Raw genomic sequence first — 13,714 nt, 5'->3', positions numbered from 1 at the left:
GTTCAACACTCCTGCCCCTATTATTCCCAGACACATCTCTAGTTCGAAGCCCACCTTGCTGTGCCACTCCCCACACAGTGTATACGATTGGCAGAGGCGAGTATTGTTCTATTTCTATTGTTAATATATTACAATTTAATAACATAAGCAGTTAGTAGAGTTCTGTGCAGTATTTTCATTCTAAGTATGCAGGTGCCAAAACATAAGCTGCTAATTTACTGTAGGACACACAATCATACACTATTTATGTCAAGTTCACATCTAAAGGCTGTTTACATCAGCTGTATATCATTTATTTATTCTTTGTCCATATGAAAAGACAGATTTATTAGTGAAATAAGTGATTCATGCCCTTGGTAAGAAACACCTAAAAAAAGGTGTATTCCAAATATAACAACGCACTATTAACATACAGTATTTATGAACTAGGTAGACTTCTGAAGCGCAATATAAATTCCTTACTCTAAAGAAGTAGTCAAATCAGATTACTGACTGTCAGTTTCATTGGCTTCTATTGCTACATTCATAACCCTCTGATGCTTCCAATAGTACCAATATGGAGAAAATACTGAAGAAATAGGGTGTATTTAAATGGACTGGTCCCTGGATGAAGGGAGAGGGGATAAAGGGAGAGGGCAAGAAGTGGGAATGGTCAAGAATGTCCCTTTATTTATTTATTTTTAATTAGGACTGTTGCAAGCCATGCTAGTTACACTCCTATTTATAGTACCAACACACAGTATATTGCAATCTGATTTAAAGAAAGATAAAGTATTTTATTATAGATTTATATAGCAGAAACAAGCCTTGCTGCAAAATACAAAGCAACATATCTTTAAAATACTATCTTAAATGTGTTTTATATAGAACAAGTATGCTAAAGTGCACAGCATAGCATGTAATATATGCTTGCTGTGACGTCACTGGTTCTGACACTATATCAATCCACCAATCTGCAAACCATACATGTCTTACATATCTAAATAAAAAAAAAAGTAACAACATCTGCAGAGAATTCTATTATAATCTATTGCCCTAAGGTTTATTACGTATTACTTAGATTGTACAGCTTCAGATATTAACATAAACACTTCCCTTTCCCACAAATGCACCTACCAATAAAATTGAGATATCCTTCACCCCCAAGACCATGCGTTATCAGACGGATCATCTTATGAAGCTGAATTCCACGGTCAATGACAGGAGTCAAGGGAGACTGCACGCTCATGTTTGAGTACATCTCCGCATCCATTAACCAAAATGCCAATGTCTTATCTCCAACTAGTGCCTGTAAAACCAAGTGTTATATTTTCAGCCACGTTATTTATGTAAGTAGCTCTACTTCACAATGCACTATAGTGCTTCTAGGCATACATACTGTACACATACTGTATATAATCAACCAATCAAATTGACAAACACCAAAACGCGTCAGTCTCTGAAATTAACAGCAGATCAGACACCAGGGTACACAAGAATAAACTTGAATAAAAATGTAGCCTCTTTGAAACTATAGCCTTTTGTTACATGTTAACATGATTTAATCAGTAAATTTAAAAATATGCTTTACGTTTCAAATAATCTGTGTTAGTGTATGTTGCTGTTTGAAAGCAGAGATGCTCAGGCTCGGTTTCCCGAGAACCGAATATACCCGAACTTAGCAGATCCAAGTACCAAGCCAAGCCGGCTCAGTACCTTTGCGCTTTTTTCGGATTTGAAAACGAGGCAAAACGTCATTGTTACGTCGTCGGATCTCGGGATTTTTGGATTCCTTTTTAAGATCTAACATAACGGTGGATGGGAGGGAAGGAGGGCGGGCCCAAGGACAATTCCATCTTGCACCATTTTTCTTTTCTGCCACTGCTGTGTGCCAATGTGTCCTAGATGTGCTAGGAACTGCCGTGTGTTTGTGTCATTGCTCTGTCGCTTATCATCCAGTCCCTTGTCCGAAAGCGTATGAAAATAATATTGTGGTCTGTGAGGTGGTCAAAATTGATTGCAAATGACTTGAAATTAGTGTTATTGAGGCTAATATTAATGTAGGAACAAGAAAAAAAGAGCAAAATTGTGTGATTTTACCACATTTTAGGATTTTTTCTAAAATATCCAAAACTAAAAACACACAATGGAGGTTTTGCCAAAACCAAAACACAAAGCTAACCTGAGTTGTACCTAATTCTCTAATTCAGACAGTCTCGTTGCAAACTTTGCAGAATACAAAATCACAATACTACAGATAAAGTTTGATATAAACCTACAATGTTGAAAATGTTTAATTCACCTTTAAATGCATTCATAGCCTAACATATTACATTAGCTCATCTCATTTTTAAATATGCATAAGATGTTTCACTAACAAATAAAAAAAATAGTTGTACATAACTTTCTATTACTAATTGTGCATTCAGTTGGGGTGGGGAGTATGGAGCTTAAATGGCTCATTATGCAGATTTATAATTATCAACATTTTCTTTCTACAATATGCACATTGTCATTGTCTCAAAGCCACAGGCTCCTGTAATTAGCGCAGCACCAAATTATTAGCTGGGAGATACAATAGCAACTATGTACAATATTCATATTTGGACAATAGCCAGTAACTTCCGGACAGGATAAAAATTTAGGAGCTCCATTCAAGGAGTTCAGTACCTGGAGTACAGCCAAGGACAGGTTAAATATGGATAGGATTGGGAACATAAAATGCACAACTACTTTAAATTGCTTATCCCACATGAACAATTAGATCATCAAGGGCATCGGAGGGATGTGTGAGCATGCTTAAAAATATGTTTTCGTTTCACGCACAGATACCAAAGTATCTTGCCTCCGCTTTATACAAAAAACACAGAACATGTTAGAACTGAATCAAATATTTCATTGAAGACTGCTGATACTAAGTCTTTGTGAAAAAGTTTAAATGATGGTAGCTTTAAAAATATTATAATAGAACATTACAACATTCTGTGCATAAATTATTGTGTTTTTATAATCGAGCTAAAACAGGGATGAGGATTTGATCAACTATATCAGAAACCGCATTTCCCTGTGATTTTTAGTGTACAGGACGTAGATCATACGTGCCAACTCTCCCTGAAAGTCAGGGAGACTCCCTGAAATAGGGGTGATCTCCCTCACTCCCTGAAGAGTCTGGCATTCTCCCTGATGCTGAGCCAGTACAAGACGTGGTTGGCTTTACCATCTGTGGCATGATAACACAGTTCAGAAATTGTGTCCTATGTCCATGTATTGATGCCTATGGAGGTGGCCATTTTCATGCAGATCAAGATTTAATCAAAGATTGACAGGTAAGACAACATGACTTGAGTAATGGAGACAGAAATGTAAAAGACAATTCAGTCTCTAGAGATTCATTAGCTGCTTTTCTTTAACGCATTGTTGCCTACTTTCCCGGAATGTCCGGGACACTCACGCATTTCTAGGATACCTTCCGGGCTAGCGGGAGAGCAGGGCAACCTTCCGGTTCACACCCCTGCAATAGAAAAGTAATAGGGGATGGGGCTTAATAACGCAAATATTGTGTCATCTTAGCCCCGCCCCCTGTTGTAATTGGCCAAAATTGTGACAATCGTTTAGGGGCGGTGCCAAAATGATGCAATTCATCAAGCCCCGCCTCCACACGCCCACCTCCCCCGGGATCTCCCTGAAGCCAACGAGGAAAAGTTGGCAAGTATGAAATAGATTTACCGCCACTGAAAATCAAAGTTATAGAAAAAAACAACATTATAGATTCTTAGATGTTAAACTGCTTTTGCTGACTATAATATGTAAATTAGAGTCTGGATTTAATTAAGTATTCAGCAGAAAATTTTGTGAAAGGATTATGGATTCTGAAAAATTTGAAGAAATCTAAAAGAAAAAAAAAGCTTTGTTTTATTACCGGACAAATGTGTTACTATTTTCTATGGTAAATGGGCTAACAGTTGCTAACTTGTGGATGAGATTTAACTAGGGGTTTAACCTGGGAAAACAAGAAGGCAGTTGCAACGCAGATTAATACATGTATAAAGACATTAATAATATACGTAGAATAGCATAATTTATACCAATGAGTTTTACTAAAGAAAGATAAAACAAACATAAAAAAAAGAAATAAAAAAGTAAAAATTTTGTTTTACTTTAGTTTATATGAATGGATAAGCCTTACAACATGGCAGCTATAAGGTACTTTAATTCTCAAACCCTACTAAATTATATATAAACATTACTTGGTCATGGCTTTCCGCATAGGCGATGTACTTTTCATTAAATCTTCTATTAGTGAGTGTATGCACTATATTGCCAATGTCCCAATCTTCGTCCTTCTGCTCTTTTAGAATCTGCATTGAAAACAAAATTAACATAAAAGTCTTTTACATCAAAAAGCATTACTATTTATTAGTGAACAATTTTCTAAAACATACTGATCACTTAAAGCATAACCATTTGATTACCCGTCTTGTTTAAAAGAAGGCAAAGAGCATGTTTTCTCTACCTCAATCCACTTATCGGGCACAGCCATCGCTAGCCGGTAATCAAATCCAACTCCGCCGTGTGATGTAGGACAGCAGAGAGCTGGCATCCCAGAAACATCCTAAATAGAATTAAAAAGGAATTAAATCAATATTTCAATTAGAATACTTAACTCCTGATAAATGAAAACAAGATCAGGCAGGAGAAGTAGAACCTTTGTCCCAAATTTTAAAGCAGCAATCACAGTTTTTTTTTAATTTTTATAACTAGCTAAGGACCTTTTAAGCATGCATCTTATAGTCATTTGTCTTAGCTGTACTTCTGCAACTTATTATTTCCTTCAAAATCTCTCAATAGGTTACAAAATATATCTGCCAGTTATATACACAGGCCCCTAGCTCTCTACACAGCATGTGAAGACAGGAGAGGGGTTCTCTTTACACTGCACACAAGAGACAGAGCTCAGAGGGGAGTTCCATGAGCTTTAACAGCTCTTCCTGCAAGCGAAGCGGGATTTGAAGGCCGAGCTAAAGCAAACAGTATCAGACATGGATAGATGTGGGAGCTTGGACAGGTATAATGAAAAGTCTGGAGGAAAGAGACACTGTGACACTTACCATCAATGCCTCAGTTACAGAGTTACGGGCCTTGATGATGGATGTGCGTGATGTAGAGTAATTTCTAGATTACTGGACTCACAACAATAATCAGAATGCATGCATCCCTAGACTGTGGATTCAGCAAATTTTCTTCCAAGTTTTCTTCACTACTCTGTTGCTTGGCCGCCATCCTGCAGCTTCTCTAACGGAGATCTCTGCCCTCGGTCGAGTCGTGATGAGGGACTATGCTGTATGGTGTTCAATCCTCATTATTTCCACATGAATACAGAAGTGGCTAAAGCTGCATGGCAGCTACAACTAACTGTGTTTCAGATCATACTACAGGTATTTGCCGATTTCCCCAAGACCCTGCAGAAGAGGCGAGTTTGAGAGGTGTGGCAGACACCCGTGCGGTAGCCACGGTTCTGATACAGGGACCCTCTAGGTCACCGGAACATCAACCCATTGAGGTGGATGAGCATCGCTAGTTTCACTAACACTGCATATCACACAACACACATAGCCTTAATAGTCCCTCCAAACATCAAATTGCCTTCACTCATTTGAACACCAGAAAAGCAGATGTTCTGATTTCCAGAAAAGTAACTCAATACATTCCTTTCCCCAATTTTTTTTTGGAATCTAAACTTTCCCAGTATACTTCCTGTCGAATTCTCTCTCCAAACTCTGAATAATGTGGTTGCCATTTTCCTTCACTTGTCTCCTAACATGAGATTACTGTTGTTAGATATTATTATGGCCATTGTCAATCTCCAGAATGGCTTCGGTGTATGACCCTAACGCTGGAATAAAAAAAAAAAAAAAAAGCATTCTTCAAACCCTTTTTCAATTGAAGGGGATAGACATCAATAACATTTTGAATAAAAAGCTTAAATATTCTAGAGATATTTTGGGATCCCATCACCCTTGAGAACTTTCAGGTGACTCTAAAAACCATTTGTCCTGATAAATACCTCCTTAGTGGATGTTTAGCATTATTATCCTCTGTATAGGAATTACTTATTTTTTTTCCTAACATACAATGCATGTTTTACTGCAACTTTTTATTTTACAAAAAGATGTCCGATTGATCAGACAAAAACCAATCTTTCACTTGTTGCAGTTACTTGGAAACTTAGTACTACCTTGGTGAAGGATGTGGTGACCTCCCAGACAGCTTAGGAGGCCTCACATTCAACCTTGACCAATGGTACCTTTTCGTCCTATAAGACGTTCACAAAGATGTAATTAGGGCCCATTTACTAAAACGATGTCCCAGAGGGCCAAGACCATATGTCACACTATTACCCTCCTGAATGATAAATTGAAAGCCCTAACTGATAGTTACAAATTTCTCCATTATAATCCAGCTATGGCATACATCCAAGCCATTTAAAACGTGTTCAAAAAGTCCTCTATGTGACAGGTACGAAGGCCCTAAGCCAGCATAAGCAGCTATATTATCGGCTTCCAAATAAACCTCACACATTATTATCTAAACATTTCAATGCCACCTCCAACCATCAATTGATCCAGTAAATTGACGCTGCCAAGGCTCTGGAGCAATTTCAGAATTTTAACTCATCCCTGTACACCAGTGATAATGCTCCCTTGAGTTTTGTCAGGGTACTAACCTTCATTGGAAGACCAGAGGGAATAGTTGACAAAACTTACTGAAGAATTGGAAATCCACATGGCATCAAGCACATTCAGCCCAAAAAAAAAAAGCTTCTGGCCCAGAAGAATATCCGCAATATTTATTACAAACCTCTGCATTACAGCTTGCTACACAAATGATCCCTCTTTTTAATCAATTCCTACTGGACTAGACAAACATTTAAATAACCAAGAAAAAAAAAGGAAAACAATCTTCCTAGATAACTTTCTCAGATTGATCTAAGGGTAAGACAAGCTAAATACCAGGACTTACACAGTCCCCCACTCAAGCCCTTTTTATTCTCATTCTCAAGAGAAGAAAAAAACAAGTTCAACACCTTTGGTCATCTTTGCCCATAATGTAGAAGTAGGAAAATAAAGTGTCAAGGGGGCGATTCACACTGTACCAATTCAAACCCACCGAGTTTGGGCTGATGACAGTGGTACGGGCAGATGTCTAAAGAGTATGTCCAAACCGTGAAGGTGGACTCTTCCCTTGAGCATAGTCCAAAGGAAGAGTTCAAATTTATGAGTTGGATGAAAGTCATAGCTGCTATTTCACACACATTGCTATTACTAATGGCTAGGCTACTTTTACTGCAGTAAGGAGGACTGGTGCGTCAATAACACTTGTAAAATAAAAACAACTATGGAGTGGAGTGCAATTTTAGAAACTAAAACAACTGCACATCGATTATGCTGGTGGACAATGAACTTACTTAATGAGCGTGCACTTGTGTGAACCTTTCGAAATAATAATTGGGCATAACTTGTAAAAGTATATGTACCGCATAACTCCTGCTATTTGTAAATGACTCCAATGTCTTTAATCTGATCAAGAGTTCTTAAAAATATATAAGCAAATCACTAAATTGAGTGCAATTTTGCAAAAAAACAGATATAATGTGTGCGTTTATATTTCCAGAGTGATGTATGACACTTGTCTTATACTTTTAACATGAACATTAAAAACAACTTACTCAGCTCTGTGTGCTTTATAATAATCCCATAATGTACTCATTACTCATCAATTCTTTGATTGCATCCAGTTTGCAGCTTGGCATATGAATTCAATAGGAAGCATACACTAATAGATAATTTCCCCCAAAAGACTAGTTTTCAGAAAATTAATATTGCCTGCTTGCACAGCAAGAACACTGAAAAGCTTTCCAATTTTTTTTTCTTTTGCAAAAGCCGTAGCAGTAGGAAACAAGGTTATTTCAATGACCATTGATTTCAGACATTACAATGTATCTTACCCAGCATGCTAGAATTAAAATGTTATGGTCACAAGTAAGCAATTCAAACAATGTTTTCAAATCTGTGCTTATTGTCTTTTTCATATCAACCATTTATCAAGGACAATCCCGGACAATACATTTTATAGTTATGTAGTTATCAAAATAAACAGGAAATATCTAATGCACAATCTTAAAAAAAATAGCATACCACATAGCATTATCATGCACACATTCCCCTCGCATAAGAACCAGGTTCATGACCAAAGCTTTGCAGGATCAATTGCGATTTTTAATGTGACAAAAGCAGGTGATTCACAAATGTGAAAGTGTCAAGTGGTATGAAAGATGACTATTATTTGGCCTTCTCCTTTCAATAATTTTACCTGTTTAACTAATTTCATGTTTGTTTGAGCCACATTTAGCCATCATAAGTCAAGATAGCAAGGGGGCACAAGGATATGTTATTTTCAAGTATTATTTTCAGATATTAAATATGTTGCTTTGTATGTCCAAACTTATACACCAAGATAGAGCAACGAATGTAGTTCAAATTAGTGGAATAGTAATCATTAGTGGATCAAAATCTTGTCCTTATACACAGCTAAATAGCCCTGCAATGTCTCTTGAAAGCATGCTAATCTATTGTAAGTTCTTCCCTTTGTATTTGTTGAATGGAGATATTAGGTAATAATGTGGTATCATTTTTTTTTTAATTAGAACCTATTTACCCATTTTCAAGGTCTTACATAGTATTCTTTTCAATTTCAACAATAACAATAGTAACATTTGTATCTCATAATTCCCAAACCTAGTTCCAGACTCCTTATATGAAATTTATACAAGAGGGATAACCCTATTGCAATGCAACAGCTCGGGGGAGCCATGGAGGGTGCAGAAGCAATCTGGTAGGTTTCTTCATATATATGTTTACAGAGAGAAAGTTTTACGATGTGTTTGGCTTATACATTCCCTTGTACAATGTAGAAATAATGGGCAACTAAATACCAACATTTAATTTTTCTAATGTGGCTGTAAAATACATTGCTCAATGTTACCCCTGGATTCAACTGCAACTCTGTTAAAAAATTGAAGTATTGACTCCACACTTCTCTACAGATGAATTAACCAATCCGCACAGAGCATTTCTGTATCAATGTATGAATCAACCAATCCGCACAGTGCACTTCTGTATCAATGTATGAATCAACCAATCCGCACAGTGCATTTCTGTATCAATGTATGAATCAACCAATCCGCACAGTGCATTTCTGTATCAATGTATGAATCAACCAATCCGCACAGTGCATTTCTGTATCAATGTTTGAATCAACCAATCTGCACAGTGCATTTCTGTATAAATAAAAAAATGTAACATACACTGGTGCTCTCTTTTTCTTCACTCAAATGGATATTTCTTTAAACTTCCTCTTATTAGGAAATGAGGTCTTTATATTCTTATACATTCCCCCTCTTCTAAGGGACTCATAAAACATGTAGGAAAACAACAAAAACCACATAGTGTAGATGGTATAAGCTGTACACAATATACACCTTCACCAATATAATAACAGGCAGTGATATTAAAATCTATGAATCGACTCCAGCAGCGCAAGATATCTTCAGGAAAAAAACCCTTAAGGGTATCAGCTTACAAGATGGAGATAGATCATGCGCATCACACTGATAGCTCTAATCCACTGAATCGCTTACCAGACATCGCTGCCGTCCTGTATACTCTTTCGCGGCACATGTAATAAAGGATACACCAAGAGAAACCTCGTGTAATACCGTTTTAAAAATTTATTGCAACAACACTAAAAATGACCATTTCCACACAGAAATGGTATAAAAGTAAAACTCGTACCAGAGTCAAATTGACAAATTCACATAGCAGGTTCTTTATAATGATGATACATCAATAATCCACATCTTATGTCACCTGTGTAAAATGCTCCGGTCTTTCGCTCATCACACCAACGCGTTTCAACACATAAACGTGGGTCTTTATCAAGTGCATTTCTGTATCACTGTATGAATCAACCAATCCGCACAGTGCATTTCTGTATCAATGTATGAATCAACCAATCTGCACAGTGCATTTCTGTATCAATGTATGAATCAACCAATCCGCACAGTGCATTTCTGTATCAATGTATGAATCAACCAATTCGCAGAGTACATTTCTGTATCAATGTATGAATCAACCAATCCGCACAGTGCATTTCTGTATCAATGTATGAATCAACCAATCCGCACAGTGCATTTCTGTATCAATGTATGAATCAACCAATTCGCAGAGTGCATTTCTGTATCAATATATGAATCAACCAGTCTGCACAGTGCATTTCTGAACCTAAACACTACCTGCTTACCTACTGAAGTACCTCACACCTAGCATGGTAAACGCATTCAGAGGAATGGTTGGTGAACATATTTAGTTATGATTAAGCACTATGTTTGCTTCCTGCATATTATTCAGCACAGTAACACAACCTGTGCTATATGTAAAATAGTGGCTTTACTTGTTCCTTAATCACAGAAATATTTGACGTTTGAGTACCTTTCCTGTATTATTAATACACAAAATGCTGTTTAATGCAGGAACTAACTCTGCTGCAATATAGTATTACACCAAGCACCACCAATGAACGGGAATGCATAGGATGCTTAGAAGATTCATTTGTGAAACTAAAGATTGAAATTTAGCAAATTAGATCTACAAAAGGTACTACACATAAGCCAATCCCGACAGGCCTCAATGTAAAAACCTTGCAGTTACCATGGGAAAAACATGACCTATCAACACTACATCATTTTTTTCCTACCTTCAAAATTGGCAAACAATATTTCTGCATATCCCAAACTTTCCCATGATACCAACCTCTACAGTGCCACTTCTATTTCCCCCTGACTCTGCATAGTTTAGTTTATGCTTTGGACCCTTCGAGATTGGTAGATAGCATCTCCCAATATTCCAGAGTCCTGGAGAGGACTGCAAATACAAAAGGCGCTGTGCATAAAAGTCTCCATGTTCCTTTAAGAGTGGCATACAATGTGGTTGTATATATATTATATATATACACATACATACACACTGAAGGATTTGCGACTAAATACAGCAGACCGTGTAGAAAAGACGCTGCTGAAATTTCTGACCTGAGTTGAAAGGGAGTATGGAGCCAATGAAACCAATAGGGTCCATCCCCATATGTAAATGCTTTTGAGTTAAAAAGAGCCAATAAAAGTATACGTTTTGAAGCCAGTGGTTAAGGGGCCTAAAAGAAGTTTTCAGCTATTGGACAACCAGTCCATAAACTAACATGTCACCCCACACCTAGCAAAAGGTCTCCCCTGAAAATTCTCCCACTGCCTGAAGTACTGATCCGACTGTTGCGGAAATGTGTCAATAGTTGTACACTGGTTAAGTCCTCCATCAACGGGTAACGTGCCCTGCTCTGGTGTATCCATCAATCCAGCCACACACAAGTCTGCAAGTCTGTCAGTTAGACGCTGCCTGGGAGGTAAGATTAAATACTGATTGTCCAAGTGGTTAACCCTTTAAATCACAAGTGTAACTGAAGGGAATTGAAAGGATTAATATATTCCTATATTAAGAACCATTGTTAAATATTAATTTAAAAAGGCAGGCACAGACGCTGCCACCATAAGGAAAAGTAACACATTAGTACTTTCAGATAATGGCATTGATTTTAGTTGGGGCACAAATGTGATTAATCTCCCCCCCCCCAAAATAAAACAATTTAGAGCAAAGTAACATATTGTTATCCGGTTGTCTCTCTCTGAGGTAGACAATTTGTCATTGTATCCCTGTATTAGCTTTCTTCTCTCCAGTACTTTACACCTGCATTATTGGAGGCTTTGCTGATTTAATTAAAATTCAATTAGCAGTATATTGCACCTACTATACCAGGCATAATACATCAAGGCCTCAAATGTCACGTTGGGACTACACGATTTAATTATATGTTAGGTTTCGATTTCCTCAAACAAATTTGACATTTTTACATTGCCTCTCTGCCAGTCTTGTGTGACATTAAACGTTTTCTTTTATAGCAAAATCTAACCATTGTCCTGCATTGAAATGAGTGGCTGCTGGCTTCTGTACAGTATTACTTAAGCATGCACACACTCATTATTTGGCAGAAAGTCAATATTTTCCCTCTCACTGATTCTCACATTTCCTAATAAATAAAAACGGCAATGTTAAATACCTCAGCTACTGTAATGCAGTCTGGATACAAAGAATGAACCATATGATTTGCCAGCATGAGGTACACAAGCGAGTCTTCATCCACATGTAAACCAAAATATTCGTTATAATCACCAGTGAATCCACATCCTAGAATACAAATGAGTACTTGGAGATCTTAATATTTTTGACAGAGGACATTTATATGAATTATAACTTTACTTCTACAGGTAGTCTAAATATAAAAAGCATTTTTGAACATTTGTGAATTTAAACAGTAATCAACCAAGTTTACAAACATTACAGAGCACTTGCTGGGACATTCTAATGCAGGAGTGCATCAATGTGAGCATTCTAACTTAGAAGAGTGTCACTGGTGTAAGAGTGTGTCTCTAGGAATGAGTCAATTATAATGGTGAAATGATTCACCATAAACATTTTAAAAGTAGAAATCCACCACTATAGACATTGTTATGTAGACATGACTCACCAAAGACATTCTAATATTGGTACAAAAAATCATAAGAGACGTTTTAAGGTAGGCACGCGTTAACATAGATATTGTGATGGAGGAATGAGTACAATGGACATTTTAATGTAATAATTAGTCTAGGACAATGTAATTAATGCTGGAATTAGGCACTATGGATATTTTATTGTAGAAATGATCCATCACGCATATTCAAAATAATAGGTTCTTAAAAAAAAAAAAAAAATCCATGCTAAGAAAATAAAGCTACAAATGAACTATATTGCAAAGAACAAGTGCAGGGCTAATAAAGTAAAATACTCTGCTTTATTGAAATTGCCAACAGTCTGATATACACTAAATGGCAATGGAATCACATGTTATACGCTATAAGAGTTGTATGGCAAGATACTCACCAATCCCGTGGTGGTGGTAAAGCATAGATGTAATGCCATCAAAGCGGAAACCATCAAAGCCATATTCTTCAATCCACCACCGCAAATTTGATAGAAGGAATCTTAAAACTTCCCAGCTGCAGAAAAGCAACAGTGGTGTCAGTGGTTAATTAAGTAGAAGCCCCCACAGTTGGCAAGTAGGGTCTTTGTGTAGTAAAACGAGTATAAAGGAATGCCGACCGTTACGCAATGGAGCAAAACTGACAATTTGGGTGGCTTGTATGATTTTGGAGATACCCCTAATCATGGTAACAAGATTCTGGGATTTATTTTAGTGGCTCTTTAAGCAAACAAAACCATATAGTAGAATGTCATGTTATTAAGTATTAACAAACAAAAGACTGCCCTGATATACCCCTTAGATCATCTCTCTTAGGCTAGATACACATTGGAGGTTTTTTAGACAACCGGTCCAAAGTGCTGACTGTCGTTTCATTCGGTTGGTCGTACTGTTTAATAATCTCATTCCAATCACCCGACGATCATGTAGTGTGTACGCACTCACGATCTCCATAACGTTTACAGAGTCATGATCTTTACAGCCAATACCGGCAATGAACATGTCCTGGTGACTTGAATGTAGAGAGTGCTGTAGATGGAATAATTTGTTTGTT

General features: G+C 37.1%; 1 protein-coding gene across 1 annotated transcript in view; it reads right to left on the bottom strand.

The window, feature by feature from the left end:
* Positions 1–13,714, bottom strand: part of GBE1 (1,4-alpha-glucan branching enzyme 1) — a 96,966-nt gene that overhangs the window by 21,578 nt on the left and 61,674 nt on the right. The window contains exons 9-13 of the mRNA XM_075197072.1: positions 13,062–13,177; positions 12,199–12,326; positions 4,493–4,591; positions 4,227–4,337; positions 1,117–1,288 (exon numbers count right to left, since the gene is read on the bottom strand). Of these exons, the coding sequence (XP_075053173.1) occupies positions 1,117–1,288; positions 4,227–4,337; positions 4,493–4,591; positions 12,199–12,326; positions 13,062–13,177 (626 nt within the window). The remainder of the gene's footprint in view (positions 1–1,116; positions 1,289–4,226; positions 4,338–4,492; positions 4,592–12,198; positions 12,327–13,061; positions 13,178–13,714) is intronic.

This window comes from Mixophyes fleayi, chromosome 2 (genome assembly GCF_038048845.1).
Source record: "Mixophyes fleayi isolate aMixFle1 chromosome 2, aMixFle1.hap1, whole genome shotgun sequence".
NCBI lineage: Eukaryota > Metazoa > Chordata > Amphibia > Anura > Limnodynastidae > Mixophyes > Mixophyes fleayi.
Note: the sequence above shows the minus strand (reverse complement) of the source record. Positions and strands in the feature narration are given on the sequence as shown.